General features: G+C 47.6%; 1 protein-coding gene across 4 annotated transcripts in view; it reads left to right on the plus strand.

Moving 5' to 3' along the window:
• LOC111075644 (hemicentin-1) overlaps nucleotides 1-14,576 on the plus strand; it is a 139,608-nt gene that overhangs the window by 49,896 nt on the left and 75,136 nt on the right. For all 4 annotated transcript variants that reach the window (XM_041592876.1, XM_022369079.2, XM_041592877.1 and 1 more), the window contains exon 2: nucleotides 7,829-8,032. In XM_041592876.1, the coding sequence (XP_041448810.1) occupies nucleotides 7,975-8,032 (58 nt within the window). In that variant the 5' untranslated portion in view covers nucleotides 7,829-7,974. The remainder of the gene's footprint in view (nucleotides 1-7,828; nucleotides 8,033-14,576) is intronic.

Genomic DNA, 14,576 nt, shown 5'->3' on the forward strand with positions numbered 1-14,576 from the left:
TTGGCCATAAGCAATTTGCCTGAATATAGAATTTCCGGTGTGTTGCACATAATGCTTTTTTAAATGTCTGGTCGTGACATGGCACCCCCCAACCCTGCCACAATTCTCGTGTGGCATGACATGACATGCTTCGCTCGTGCCTTTGATTTTTCCCTCAGTGACTTTTTGGCTTTCAGATTTTTCACCTTCCACTGGCTCTTGCACGCTCTCCTGTCTCCCGCTCTCTCTCTCTCTTGTCTTTCACCTGTTTGTGTGTGTGTGTTTTGTTTGGCACGCAAACTTTTGCCGCCTGCTGAATCCGAGGGTCGTGTGGCAGCATGTGGCTTCCGCTCGGTTACTGCTGCCCCGACAGAAAGTAGGCAACAGCCACATCCCTTTTCCAGACTTGCACTGTTGTGTGTGTGTCTGTGTGTTTGTTTGTGTGTGTGTGTGTGTGTGTTGGTTGACCCTAAACTCTTGGCCATGTTATGCCATATTTATGATGACAATCGTGTCGTATCTGCCCTGGGGGCTGCTGCTATCAAAAGAATCACAATTTAAACGCGCTGATGAATTGCCCGAAAATTTTTGGGGCATGTGTGCACCACTTTTTGAGCCAAAAGCAGCAAAACCCAGAAACACTGAAGGCAAACACACACCAAGCCATCCTTCACACTATTTTCCAGCTCTCTCTCTCTCTTTCTCTCTCTCTCTCTCTGTGTCTGTCTCTGCGTTTCTATCGCCCCGTCTCTTTTGCACTTAATTGAAAACCCAAATGAGAAATTCTTGTTGCCAGCAAAATTTGCGCCCAAGAGTCGCCAGGACATGCATTTGGCCTCATTTTCATTGTATATGCCGCATAGCATCGCGTTGCACGCAGACAGGCAGACAGTCAGACAGGCAGACAGGCAGACAGTCAGCACCCCCAAAAGTAGCCTGCGTCAAATGTAATGCACTCGCACATGCTGCAGCAGCAGCAGGAGCAGGAGCAAGAGCAGTAATAGCAGCAGCAGCAGTAGCTGCAACAGCAGGGGTTCGGCAGACATTGCGGGAAGCTGCGTCATTTGGTGTCCATTAAATCGTTTCGCTCCCACAATCCGCGATGCTACGCTCGGCTCTGCCCTCCACCCCCCACCCACCACCCACACGTTGAGTGGTTATTGATTAATCGCACTGTCGGTACGTCTGCCCCTCCTCTGCCCCCTCCAGCGCCATTCGCTGTGTGCATTCAAGTATGCACGGAAGCGCCAGATAGCTGACGTTCTCATGCGGTAGGGTCGCGCGAGATGGCGGGGCACATCACAGCGCAGCACTTGAGTTAACCCATTAATGTCGATGGAGGGGGGGGGCTATACCGGAAGAGAAATGTTGCTTTAGCACGCAGCAGCGGCAAAGACTTTTCCACACACAATTTAGTTGTAAAGATACATAAATATGTTGCATACATACATACATATGTACATACATTTGAGCATACATTTGTACATACATCACTGTATAGAATTTTTGCATCATTTGCCAACTCCCCTTGTCGATCGCCCGGCAATCAACGAGGTTAACCCCTTTTGCCGCTTGTGTTGTGTTTGGGTTTGGCGACCCCTCCGCACCCCTTAAAACCCAATGTGCAACATGCAACATGCATTTTTCACTCGCCACATAACCATGATTGCCATTGTTTTGTTGCATTGTTGATTTACTACTGACCCGATTTTCAGGCTTGTCAACACAATGGCACAGGCACAGGCACAGGCCAGGTCCCTGCCACATGCCACTACGCTCCACCTCTCTCTCTTTCTCTCTCGCTGATGTGGCTTGGTCGGGAATTTGACGCCGCTGCCCCCACAACTATGTGCAACTAATGGCTACATTTTGTCACCCACTCACACTCCCCATATCCACTTCCACTTCCACTTCCACTCGCCCTCCCGCATTGCATAACTTCAGGCGCTACATAAGCAAGCCATTGTTTTCGATGGAGGGGGCATGCAACAGACAGACACACCTCTGCCCCCCGCTCCCCACACTAAAGTTGAAGGCATGTCAGGCCCAGGCCCTGGCCCTGTCCCTGTCCCAGGCACATGCCTAAAGTTATGCACCCACATGAACATTTTTTGTGCTCGTTTTCCTACGCTTTTCCTACAATTTTTCGGCTTTTGTGCTTCATTTTTTTTTTGTAGGGTTTGTTGTTTTTGCTGGTCGCTGCCTTCACCGAATTGTTGCATATTTCTTCTCGTTTTTTTTTTTGGGGCATGTGTTGCCGTAATTTGGTTACATACGGGGAAGAACAAGAGATTCGCCGCGCGCCCCCGATACGTTATTCTGGCAATATGCAAGTTTAATTTGAGTTTTGCCCTACTCTGCCTGTGGCCCTTTGCCATGCCCTGAGCTATCCATCATTTCAAATGCAAAATCCTGCATCGATACACGACTATCAGTGGCAATGTGCTGTGCTGTGCTGTGCTGTGACACATCCTAGAGTGTTGTCTGTGGCAAGTTCTCCCTTTCAGAAGCTGCCAAATATTGAAAGGCATTGCGAGGACATGAATGCCAATGCTTCTGGATCGACTGACTATCAATGGGAGGGATGATCCATCAGAGTCCCTCAATCAAATATCCTTATCGATTCCCATCCTCTTTTCGTGATGGTGCAAAGGGAGGCGGGGGGGGGCTATTATTTCGCATCTAATAAAAAAAAACTCTCGCCTTTGCATTCTGTGATTTTTCACTCGACACAGCAACAAAGCACTCCGCCTCCCCCTCGCTCCTAAGCTTGGGACACTTCATGGACCCTTCAGCTCTCTCTCTCTCTCTCTCTGTCTCTCTCTGTCTCTCCGTCTCTCTCTCTGTCTCTCCATCTCTTTGGTTTGATATTGAGTGCACTTTGTCAAAAGTTATTTTGCAACATTTGCTATTATGCGCTCGATAACAATTTTATAACATTTTCTTACCCTCCAGTGGCCCCGTGTCACCCCTTCATCCCTGGCCTGCCCCCCTCTGCCATCGCTGAAGAGGCCATTGGCAATTTATTGTGTTACATATATTATAATTGTGTACTGAAAAATGCATTTTTCATGACACAACCAACGACCCGACATCGGCATTGGCATTGGCAGCCCCTCTTTACCCGCCCCACCCCCCCCCAGTGAGTGCTCCGGCCAAACTTTATTTTTTTGGATTGAAAAATTGCATTTTTCCCCGAGGAAACCGCTCCCCTGTGCCTCGCTCTCTCTCTCTCTCTCTCTTTCCCTATCTCTCGTGCGCGCTTTCTCTGTGGCATGCGTAGTTCAATATCCATATACTCTCGTAAATCGTTTGCGACAGTAATTGGAGCACAATGTTAAAGAATGAAATTTTAATTCGATTTTCGATCGGGCATTTCGAGAGTTCCACTCATCGCAGGTCATGAAAACATGCCCAAAAGGGGCTAAGGAATCCTGCTGGAATGATGGGAATGCGCTGGGCATTTATGGCTAAGAAAGGGAAATTTCCACGCCAGGGAATACAGTACATAAATGCATAAATGGAGCTCTTACCAGCAAACTGCATGGAGTATGATCGAGCCTTGGATCAGTCCTCGCGTCAATCGAACTGGCCCCAACGAATCACAAAACGAATAATGCTGATGTACAAGTGATGTACCCAGTAATTAATATATTCATTAAGCTAATGCCTTTTATATTCGATTTGAATAAACCTGAACTGGTAGTTGAATCTAATTTGCAGCCCGTCTTGTCGCTTGGCCCTTCATTGGCTTCGGCCTGTGGCCTTCAGTTTGGCTGTTCTGCTGCCAACGCCTTGTGGCTTCCCTGCCATAACATTGTGTAACCATCAGATGGCAGATGGCATTCCAGGCCAGGTACTACTGTAACCCACATGGCACAGGGCCAGCTGTTGTTGTTGGCAGCCTGTCTGCTGTTGTCCATTGTCTTCAGACTCGACTTGGCCTTGTTTCGGCCACTTGGGTGGGGGTGGCATCGAAGAAAATGACTTAAAGCCGCTCAGCCATTTTCAATTTTCTTTTTATATATTGTTATCCTATACCAAGGCCAGAAGCACATCTAATTAATCACAAATCCCCCAACGGGAGACAGGCACAGAGAGCAGAGCAGAGCCGCCTGGAACATCTATCAATTACGATGTGGGAGTGTTTATCGGACCTGCTTATCGATTAGCAACACACACACATGTGTGTGGTGTGTGTGTGGTGTGTATGTGTGTTGTGCGAATAAAACTGAAAATTTCTATTGAAATTTATAGGAGAACGTGAGTCTTAGGAGTCGGCGTAAGGCAGGCCTATGGGTGGAGGCCTATGCTGGAGAATACACAGATGGGAATAAAGAAGAGCAGGAGATTATCGCCAGGGAGGGGGCATCTATGGGGAAACTCATTTCAAACTCTGGGGGGGGGGACAAAGTCACCCCCTCTACTTCATTCCCCGTTTTTGCTTTCCCTTTCGCCTACCCATCATTATTCAATATGTTGACTTTTGTGCTTTCCGCATTAGTTTCGCCCCCTGCCACATAAGTCAATGCGGCTCGGTGTGGAGGGGAGGCTGGCAGCAGAGTCTGGCTGTGGGGCAGGCATGCAAAAGACAATGAAAAATTTGTTCAAGTGGCTTACACAGTACAAACCCCCAAGCCCCAACCGACACCCACCCACCCATCCAACCAACCAACCAGTGGGCGCGTCGATGTGGAAAGTGTGATAGTAAACGGATGGAGGTTGTCCTCCTGCCCCATACTTTTTTTTTACATCTCTTTTCCTTCTCCTCGCATGCCTCACTTCATAATGTACCATGACACCGGCCAAGTTGTTTCATTTTGCATTTTTCATGCTCAGAGCAATGGTCGCCGGTGCTGGCTGTGTGCCGCCTGAAACTGCTCCTATTCAACGCACCCTTCGAAGACAACCACCAAGGATCAATCTGCTCTGTTCTCTGCTCACCCACGCAAATATTTCTTAGATTTAAAATTAAATTTCTGCCACACAACATCCCCACATTTCTGAGGGAAAACTTGCAGCAAAAGCTTCTCCCTTTAAGTGGATAATTGGTGGCCTGCGTTGAGCTTAATTTAATTTAATTTCTCTCAATAAATCAGCTCCTAAGACACCGCAAAAGCCCACTATCGTTTGAGTAGTCGATCCTGGCAGGACCACCTTTTCGGCAAGCCTTTCGCCTCTTAAATCATAATCTTCTGCACTTGGCAACTATCATTAATTGCGGGCATGGATTAGACTTGTGTTTGCCAGCGATGAAGCAATTAAAATGTATGAAATTAAAAACAAATAAAAGCTACGAGAAATTTAATTATGCAAACACAATGTAGCCGGTTCCTTTGCTGTAGCCATGACGGCAAATCCCGGAAAATAGGCAACAAAAACAGAAAATGTAAAGAGAAAGTTTCCTTCTGTATTTATTTTGCGTTGAGCGCTTTTAATTTTGCCGCAGCCACAGGAATCAATAAAACGACCGCAGATGAATAACGATTTGCCATGGCGCAACATCACAGTCAGTCCATGTGGCAACATAATTGATGCGAAACATGCATAATATATTAATTTTCCAGGCGGCAAGCAACAAATGAACTTGCCCCAGAGATTTAATTTCCACCCAGCCCCCCCACCAGCCCAGCACAGTTCTCTCTCGTTTTGTAAATTTAATTTTTTTTTTTAATTCAACTCGCCCACCCGCCCACTCGATTCCTGTTGCTGTTTTGTGGCAAACCAGCAACATTTTTCGTATGCACAACCCAGCAATGATTTCATTTGTATCTGTATCTGCAGTGGGCAGTGTGCAGGGCGCTGGCTCTCAGATAGTTTGGCATTGTTGCGGTAAATTGGTAAAATTTGCATACCATTGGCATTTATTGTTTATGCATTGCTGCCATCATCATTCCCATCATCATCATCATCAACATTCTGGCTGGTCGCCATTTAAATTGTGCCAATTACATTTTCTGGTTTTTCTATACGCAGCCACCCACCCAACCCCATACGCGCGCCCCGCGACCCTTCGCTCAGGTGTAGTCGTTGCTTTTATTTTAATTGGTATTGGGGGGGGAGGGAAAATTAGCAAAAAGCTCTTGTAATTGCTTGGATATATATGTATATTCCACTGTATAGCGTTGTGGCCATGCCCCATGATTACCCTGATCGCACTTGTGCACTAATTAAGAAGAAACAGAACAGAAAAAATTTCAAGTTTGTAAGCTGCATACCCTCGAACAGGGTATATTCCCAATGAGCAGAAGCACAGGCAAGCGTCTCGTCTTGAACTTCATAAAGTATATGCCGGGGAATGCAAAATAAAGTGTGGGATAAAGTAAAGTAAAGATAGATAGATATGTGCATATACATATACATACATATACATATGTATGTATGTATGTATATATGCTGGTATGTTTTGAACGATGAAACTTTGCTCTAATTTCCCACTTTTAAGCTCATTCACTGCCGTCTTAATAATTGGCTTGTGATACATATATGTACAATGTATGTATGTTTGTATGTATGTATGTATGTATGTATGTGCATACTCATAGTTTGTCGCTTGCATAATGACAGCTGTGTTACATGTTACATGTCATAAGCTGCACAGACAACAGAACGGATAACAACAACAGTCAATAGACTGGAGAGAGAGAGAGAGAGAGAGAGAGAGAGAGAGACTCCCCACATATTGATGATGTGCGTCAAATGCTGTCCTTGCTGTTGGGTCACAATGCCTCCTGCCGCCTGTCCTCCGATTTGGCCTATGTGGCGGCCTCCCTTGCCATCCCCTGCTGTCTCATCCCCTTTGTGCTGCTGTGCCACTGCTGCTACAGCCTCTGCCTTTGCCTCTTCCTGCTGTTGTTGCTGCTGCTGCTGTGTCACTTGTCGTTGCCTCAGTTTGTTAGTTTGTCCATCCAGCGGGCTTCGGTGCGGTTCGGCTCCTTCATTTACGTCTGTGTATTTGTTGCCGCTTGTTTGACAAATTGATCGCGTGATATGTTTGCCCAATGCTGCCAATGTTTGTGTTGCTGTTGTTGTTTTGGTTGCGTGTTCAGTGGCATGTTCAGTGGCAGAGGCGATGCACCGTTACATGGGCCACCATTTTGGTGGGACTTGCCAATGGATAAATCCTTGTTACGGACACAAAGTAGCACCCGTTGCACAATTTTTGTCAGTGACTTTGACTTTGGGGCCACCTCTTTCGCCAACCCACACCCACTGTCCACAGTCCACAGTGCACAGTGCACAGCAACGTAACCAGTTATGAGTGCCCAGCAGACGGGGAAGAGTGGGGTGTGGGGCGCAACGCCGACTCGTTAAAATCTACGTCAGCTTTGCTACTAATTTTGTGTGCACACACACACATGCAGGGGACACAGTGTGTGTGTGTGTGTGTGTGTGTGGAGTCCAAGTGGCACAATCCCCTCTTGCTTTCCCCCTTCATCCCAGTGTTCTTTCGCTTTCTGTTTGCTGTGCACTCCAAACACTGCAGACAAAATTCTGTCGAAATTTTCTTGTCGACTGATGTCTCTATCCAGTCCGTTTTCCCCCACTGCTCTGTTTCACAGTTAATCCGACCAGCGTTATGCAACAAGGTTCTCAGTGAGGTTGTGGTGTGTGTGTGTGTGGGTGTGTGTGGGTGTGGGTGTGTGTGTGGAAAATTAATTAATTTCATGTGCAAACAATTGTAGAATCTCCCCCCTCCCGCCACGTGCCACTCGTTTTTTTTTCTCATTCTTTTAGCCTCGAAAAAGATAAAGGTTTAACTTGGTTGCTGGGGCATCACTTTAATTGGCTTATGGCATTTGCCAACCAGTTACCCAAGCTCTAATCACAATACATTTTCCATTTACAGATCCACATCCACATGTGCCAATTGCGTGAGAGCTGAGGGGAAAAGCAACTCCAAGGACGGTAGGAGGAATATATCGCATTGCCGAAAACAGGAGAAATCCATACAAAACACACACACACACAATTCCTGGGATAAGTGATGAAGTCATGAGACCGACATTCGATCGACGCCTCTGGATATTATTGTTCATTATTTCAGTACAATGTAAGTATACGAAAAACTTCTGCACCACCTTCAATGTATGTATGTGTTTGTGTGTGGTGGGTGTTGGGGGTGGGGGTGTTGGAGGAAATGCCATAGAAATGAATGGCCCAAGTGGCCTTTGGAGGGCAAGCAGCTCGTATTTTACTGGGGAAAGAATGGGGGCCAGCCAGCCACTTTGTATGCCGGCAGCGTGTGAAAAATAGTTCACAGATAATCGCAGTCAGGCAGGTCACATTATTTATGCGCCGGCACACACACCACACACATGCCTTGGGTGCCTCCCCCCCAACCCATCTTGATATTCTATGCCACATGCAGCAAACAAAGCCATTTCTTTTTGGCTAAAAACAGGGTCTGCATATCAATGGCAATGGTCTGTAAATAAGCAGGAGCAGGACCGTGGCAAAGGACCCTCTTCGCACCCGTCTAATCCGTGAGTAATATGCGATTGTCAATGTCTATTAGGTACATGCGGCGTATGAGTAATATGCCAGCGAGTCTTCGGATTTATTATACGAGTATGTATACATTTATGCGCCGTGTGCTGCTGCGGTACTTCACTTCATGTGTCTCTGAACAATCGCTGGAATTGGAGTAAGCTTTTGCAGCCATTTCCATTGGACATTTCCTCGTCACTCGGGAGGGTCACTTGAAGGTTGCACTCCAAACAGACACACGGACAGAAAACCAGCAGCAGGCCACCAATGCGTGCAACGACTGTCGGGCGGCAACACGAGTCGGAAAGAAAATGCCACAGAAGGGAAACTGAAACGGAAACGGAAATGCGCGCTCAAGAATTTTAATCTGAATGCGAAATTTCGCGTGTGATGTGAGCTGTATGCCAAAAAATGGGGCGACACACACACACACACACATGGGGGGGGGCATGTAAGCGCGCGCGGCATGCCCCACTGCGGTGCTCCTTGGAATTTCACGCGTTTATTTGCAAAGATTACGAAATGCGACCGCTGGTTGCCGGTTGCCGGTTGCCAGTTGCCGGCTGCCGCTCGCTTGCTAAAGTTTTTGTATGCGTTTCCTGCGAGCTGCCGGCACTGTCGGCGCTGCCTTTTTCCGGCTCTCCCTCCCTCCTCCCATGACCCATCTCGCCATCTTCGTGCCACCCTTCTGTATGTGTGTGTGTGTGTGTGTGTTTTTTTTTGCCCCTGTTTGTTTGTCCGTCCGTCCGCTGACTTGTTATGCATGCAAAAGTCTGTGGCAAATACACAAACCGAACCAAGGGGGCGCTCCTCCACGTTTGCTGCTGCTTCAACCACGTTTGCCGTCTGCCCGATTCCACGCAGATGGAAGTGACATGCAAAATATTTTTGCATAAAAATGTTTGCGCCCCCACACAGAGGGGAGGGTGTAGTTATTCCTTGCCACATTCTGGCAGCTGCATCTACCCCTTGCCTTCTGCTTGCAGGAGACAAAAAGATGAACAAAATTGTTCAGTTTTAAAGCCATTCAATTTTCGTATTTTTGACACATGCAAATCGAGCGTGAAATTTTTCAGATAAATATACGATGGCGCAGCACTACCGATGGAAATTTGTTGCCAGCATTCCTGGGCAGTTCCTTTACCTGCACTTTCACTCCGCTCAGAAGCAGAGCTCGGGGCTAAGTGTCCGGCATTTTATCTCATGTATTTAAGCGTTGAGCGTTTGCTACGTGCCGCAAATGCTAAGCAGTGCTGCTCTGTCTTTCGGCTCTGTCCATGGCATTGCGTGTAATTCAAGGCGACAGCGAACATCATCATCGGCAGGAGCAGGAGCAGGAGCATATTTCATATTTAATAAAGTGGTGCTTTGGGTCCTCTTTATTGGGCGTTCCCTCTACCCATGAAATCAAAAGATGATCTCCCTTGGCCCATTCGTGGGACTATAAACGTCTCTCTGTTCTGCTTTTGTTGGCAATAACTTGTATATGACAATGCTTTAGGATCTTTCCTCAAACTCTGACATCATTTATGCCCTTCAGAAAGGTGATGTTGCGGCTCTATTTTGGATTTTCTCTTTGCAGCACACAGAAGTCCCAACCAAATCTTCTTCTGGTGGATTTCTGTGTGGCAATAGTGGCAGTTAAAGTTACTGTAAATTCAAGAACACGAATAACCGCATCCGCAGCTCGACAAAAGGCGGAGGCAACGTCGCTGTCTGCGCTCGTAGATGGCCCTCAAGTCGACCACTTGGTGGAAAACTGCAACGATGATGATGGGCATGGGTCTGGGTCTGTGCCCGAGAGTCTGTGACTTAGTTAGCCACTTTTCTTTCATATAAAATGCGGCTTTTGTGCCTCAAGTGGGCGCGCCCCCGACTTTTGTCTACACGCTAACCAACTGCGGCGCCTGCCCCATGCCCGGAAAAAAAGGGTGGAAGAGGAAAAATATTGGTGCTGGCTGCCAGTTTATTTTAAGAGTCGACTTTTGTGCGCTCAAGTTTACTTTTGTGGAGGGATTACTTTTCGGTTATTTTTGTGGGCCAGTCATCGCCTTTTTCCGCCCCCACCAACGAAAGCATTCAGCATCAGTATCCATCCGCTCTCAGTCTACAGTCTCTCTCTAGTGTTGATGCACAACCTGCATTGGCAGTGGCAGTGGCAGTGGCACTGGTCGAGGCAGCATGAGCAGATCTTTGGGATGAGAATCGTCTCTGAACGGAGTTTATTATGTCCGCCAGTTTGGAAGTCGATGCTGATGTTGCTGCTGCTGCTACTCCTTCTCGGTCGAAATGCAATTATTAAAACTTTTTCAAGTTGCTCTCTCTTTCTCTCGGGCTTTTGTCCTGAACTGAAAATTATAGCCGGCGCGGCGCCACTTCGCTGTCCATAGTTCTGCCTCTCCCTCTCTCTCTCTCTCTATCTCTCCTCCTTGGCCCCTCATCCTCTGCTGTTCTTGGCCTTATTCTTTTTTCTTCTTTTGCTGTTTAACATGGCATAGCAAATGTAGTCCATTGAAAAGTTATCCTGGCCAAAGTTCTACTCAAAGTTTTCGCTTAAAGATGTGCCACGAGTTTTTGGTAAATTGAAAAATGTTGCCACTGCTTTAACAGTGGGTTTGTTTAAGCCGGAAATGTGCAAGGCATACGGTAGAGCGGCAGAGCGGAGAGCGGCGGAGACCGAGCCCCAAATACACGAAAGGCGGAAACGCAGCTAACAATAAAAGCCAAAAGGGGCATAAAACTGGCACTTCCGTTTAGAATTTCGCAACAACAATTTTCAACCTCCTTTTGGGGGGCTCCTTCCTGCTGCCATGTGGTCAACACATAACAGACGCTGGCGGCAGTAGCCCCGGGGCCAGGACAGGAGCAGGGCAGGGCAGGACCCCTTCCTCTGCCTATGCCACAGACCGACAAAAATTGGCCGCACACTAAATTGCACACCTGGGAATTAATGCGGCGGGCACTCGAAAGGCGTTTTCCCCAAGTTGAATTGCACGTGGAAGAGGAAAAGTAGAAAAGTGGATAGTGGATAAAGTGTGCAGGCAGGCAACAAACTAGCAAAAGGTGTGAAGGCCAACAGTGTGAAAGAAACAGCCTGCTGTTGTTGCTGCTGCTGCTGCTGTTGCTCCTGCTGCAAGTTGCAAAGTAAAAGTCAAATGCCTTTTCACACGGAGATGGAGAGCGCGCCCCATTGAAATAACGCCGCCTGCAGGCCGGCTCTTCCTTTAGCCCAAAGCAAAACAAAAAAAAAGTCAAAAGTAAAATTACACTCAAACATGACAAACAGTGGGCTTGTGTAGTTTGTGCACGGCTACAGCTACACTTTCACACAAACAAAATAAAACAAACGCAAACACAATCCACAATCCAAAGAGAGCAAGAGAAAACAAAGACACATGCCAAACTGCTCTCAATAGATTTTGCGCACCAAGCAAAGACTCTCTCTCTCTCTCGCTTTTATGCTCGCTGCGCTCGCTGATCACATTGCGTGCGCTTGCGCTTATCTCTTAGTCACAACAACAACAACGAGCAGGTAGCGCAGCTTTTGTTCGAGTGTTCGAGTTCGATCAAATGTGAGAATGCTGCTTGTTGCTATTGTAAAACAGATTGCATCAACGGAGAAAACAAAAAAGAAGTCTTCGGGTGATCAGAAAATCGAATGGACTACCTTCTTTGTTGCTCTTTTTGTTTTTTTTTTTGTATTTCAGTGTGCAAATTTCATGCCTATTTTGCAATTACTGTGTGCACTCTGATTGCTGTGCACTGACTTTCTGGACCAACTGTGGACACACACACACACACAGTGTTGGCTTCTTATTTGGGATTTTTCTTTGGTCTTTCTTTGCTCCTGTGCTACCCCCCGGCCAACGGGCTGGACTGGCGTCGTTTCATTCTTTTCTCTACTTTCGTAAAAGCAACCGAAAATAAATTAAGTGGAAGTAAGTCGCAACGAAGTGATACATAATTCCTTTTTTTTTTTTTTTTTTTTTTCGTTTGCCTTCACTTTTCGTGTGTCCTTTTCGAGGCAGGAAAATCGCTTTGCTGTTATCTGGTGGTGTTGGCCTTTTTGGGGGGATGTTAATTAGTCGCCGTCCGCTCTGAGATGCCGATTATTAGCCGTAGGCCGAAAATTCAGACATAAATCAATGCGAAACTTTAATTGAACTTTCCTTAGTTGGCTCTCTTTTGAGACCTTTGAAACTTGATCCCGCCCCACCAAAAGAGATAGAGAGAGAGAGAGAGCTCCAGAGACAGGAAAATTTTCACCCCAACTAAAAGGTAACTTAATATACCGTAATTTGGCTTTAATGACCAGGCTAAGAGGGAAGGGGGGGGAGTCCACTTGGCGCCTAAATAGCCTAAATAACTTAATATCAACCTGAAACGCCGTGATTGAGACGAGGACTGCGACGAGGACTGCTCCTGGGCTGGGCCTGGGCGGCTGGCTGGTGGCTGCCTTTTTCCAGCTTATTGCTACTTAACTAAGCCAACGATATCATTTTATTACAAACGAGGCCAGCAGCACCGGAGGAGGCTGCCAACTTGCCAACGGCTTTCAGCGGGGAATTTCACTTTCAACGGAGCTCCAGCTTTAAGAGCATCGCGCGCGCGACCCCCCCACCCGCTCCTTAGAGCGCTTACTCTGGTTTCTCTCTCTCAGCTCTCTGTACACTGCTCTCCATCCAGTCGTCCAGCCAGACTCTCAGAGGCCATTAACGTGTTTCGTTTCATTTAACTTTTACGCTCTGCTTCCCCCCCCCCACTGTGCGCCAAGAATCCCACTGGTCCTGCGTCCTGTGTCCTGGGTCCTGCGTCCACGCTGCGCGCTGCTATTTAGCACCGGGACCGTCATGTCCCGCCCCATACCCTCACTCGTAACTGTGGCACACGAAACTTTTACCTGCTGCACGCTTGACCCAACAAAGGGACAGCAACAGCGACAGGGGAATGGAATGGGTGACTGCCAGTGGCAGTGGCAGTGGCAGAGTAGGAGTCTGTAGCCTGGGTACGTGGGAGTGGGTGACCTTCGCCGCTGACAGCAGCCGTCATTAACCTTTCATGATGAGGGAGAGAGAGAGAGAGCCCCCGGAGAACGGGAACAAGCACAAACAGGTGGAAAGTACGGGCGGGGAGGGGGGTTCCTCCGCTTCTTTGGAAATCAGCAGCCATCGGAAGTTGGGACAACAGAAATGAAGCCAAAACTTTCTCAAGTGCTTCGAGACGATGTAACATCCCCCCCCATGACAGGGATCTCTGGTTGTTGTTTAGCTGAACTTTTGACTGCTGTTGGGGCTCCCCTGACTGTGGCCGGCACCGACTACACCGACTAGCTGTGAGGTGGGGGCGCAAAAATGTATTTTAGGTAATTTGGCTTTAATGCGTCTGCTGGCACTGTGACAGTTTTCAGTTAGTGCATTGACCCAGTTTTTTCTCGCTCTCTCTCGCTCTCTCACTCTCTTTCTCCCGCTGTGGATTGCACAGGATTTTTGTTGAACAAACCGCAGGCCGCAGCGGCATATAATTTTTGGCAACCAGAGCTGTGTCTGTGTCCTGTGTTTCCTGGTCCTGTGGATGTGGATGTGGTCTCGTGGCTGCGGTGCCGCCTTTTTTGTGTGTGTGTGTGTGTGTAATATTTGCCATTAGACAAAACGGAAAGGAGTGAAAATTGAGGTCAGAACGGGGCCACCTTTGCACTCGATTCATAAGCTGAACCACAACCTTGAGGCTGCGCTTTAATGTGGCAAAGCTTAAGAGCTTGCCACACCTCCCCCTTCCGCCCCTCTACAAATACGAACATAATATGCAGTGAGAGCCCCAAGGCCGTACATCCTGCACTTAGGATTGCATTCGGATGCATTTCTTGGCGTAAAATCAATAACCAAGTCGGCGGGCTCCAGGGGGGAAAAGGCAGCCATGATGACAATGTATTTAAGTGTTGGGTGTGGAGGGCGAGAAGGCAGCGGGCCAAAGTAGACACAACTGTCGCTACATACTCATAAACGTAATCATGATGAAGCACAGCGACTGGTACGACTACACAATGTCGACTGACTGCCCTCGAGTGTTTTATCCTTGACAAATCCTTGTGCAACAATCAGTCGCAACAG

This window comes from Drosophila obscura, unplaced genomic scaffold (assembly GCF_018151105.1).
Source record: "Drosophila obscura isolate BZ-5 IFL unplaced genomic scaffold, ASM1815110v1 contig_186, whole genome shotgun sequence".
NCBI classification, from domain to species: domain Eukaryota; kingdom Metazoa; phylum Arthropoda; class Insecta; order Diptera; family Drosophilidae; genus Drosophila; species Drosophila obscura.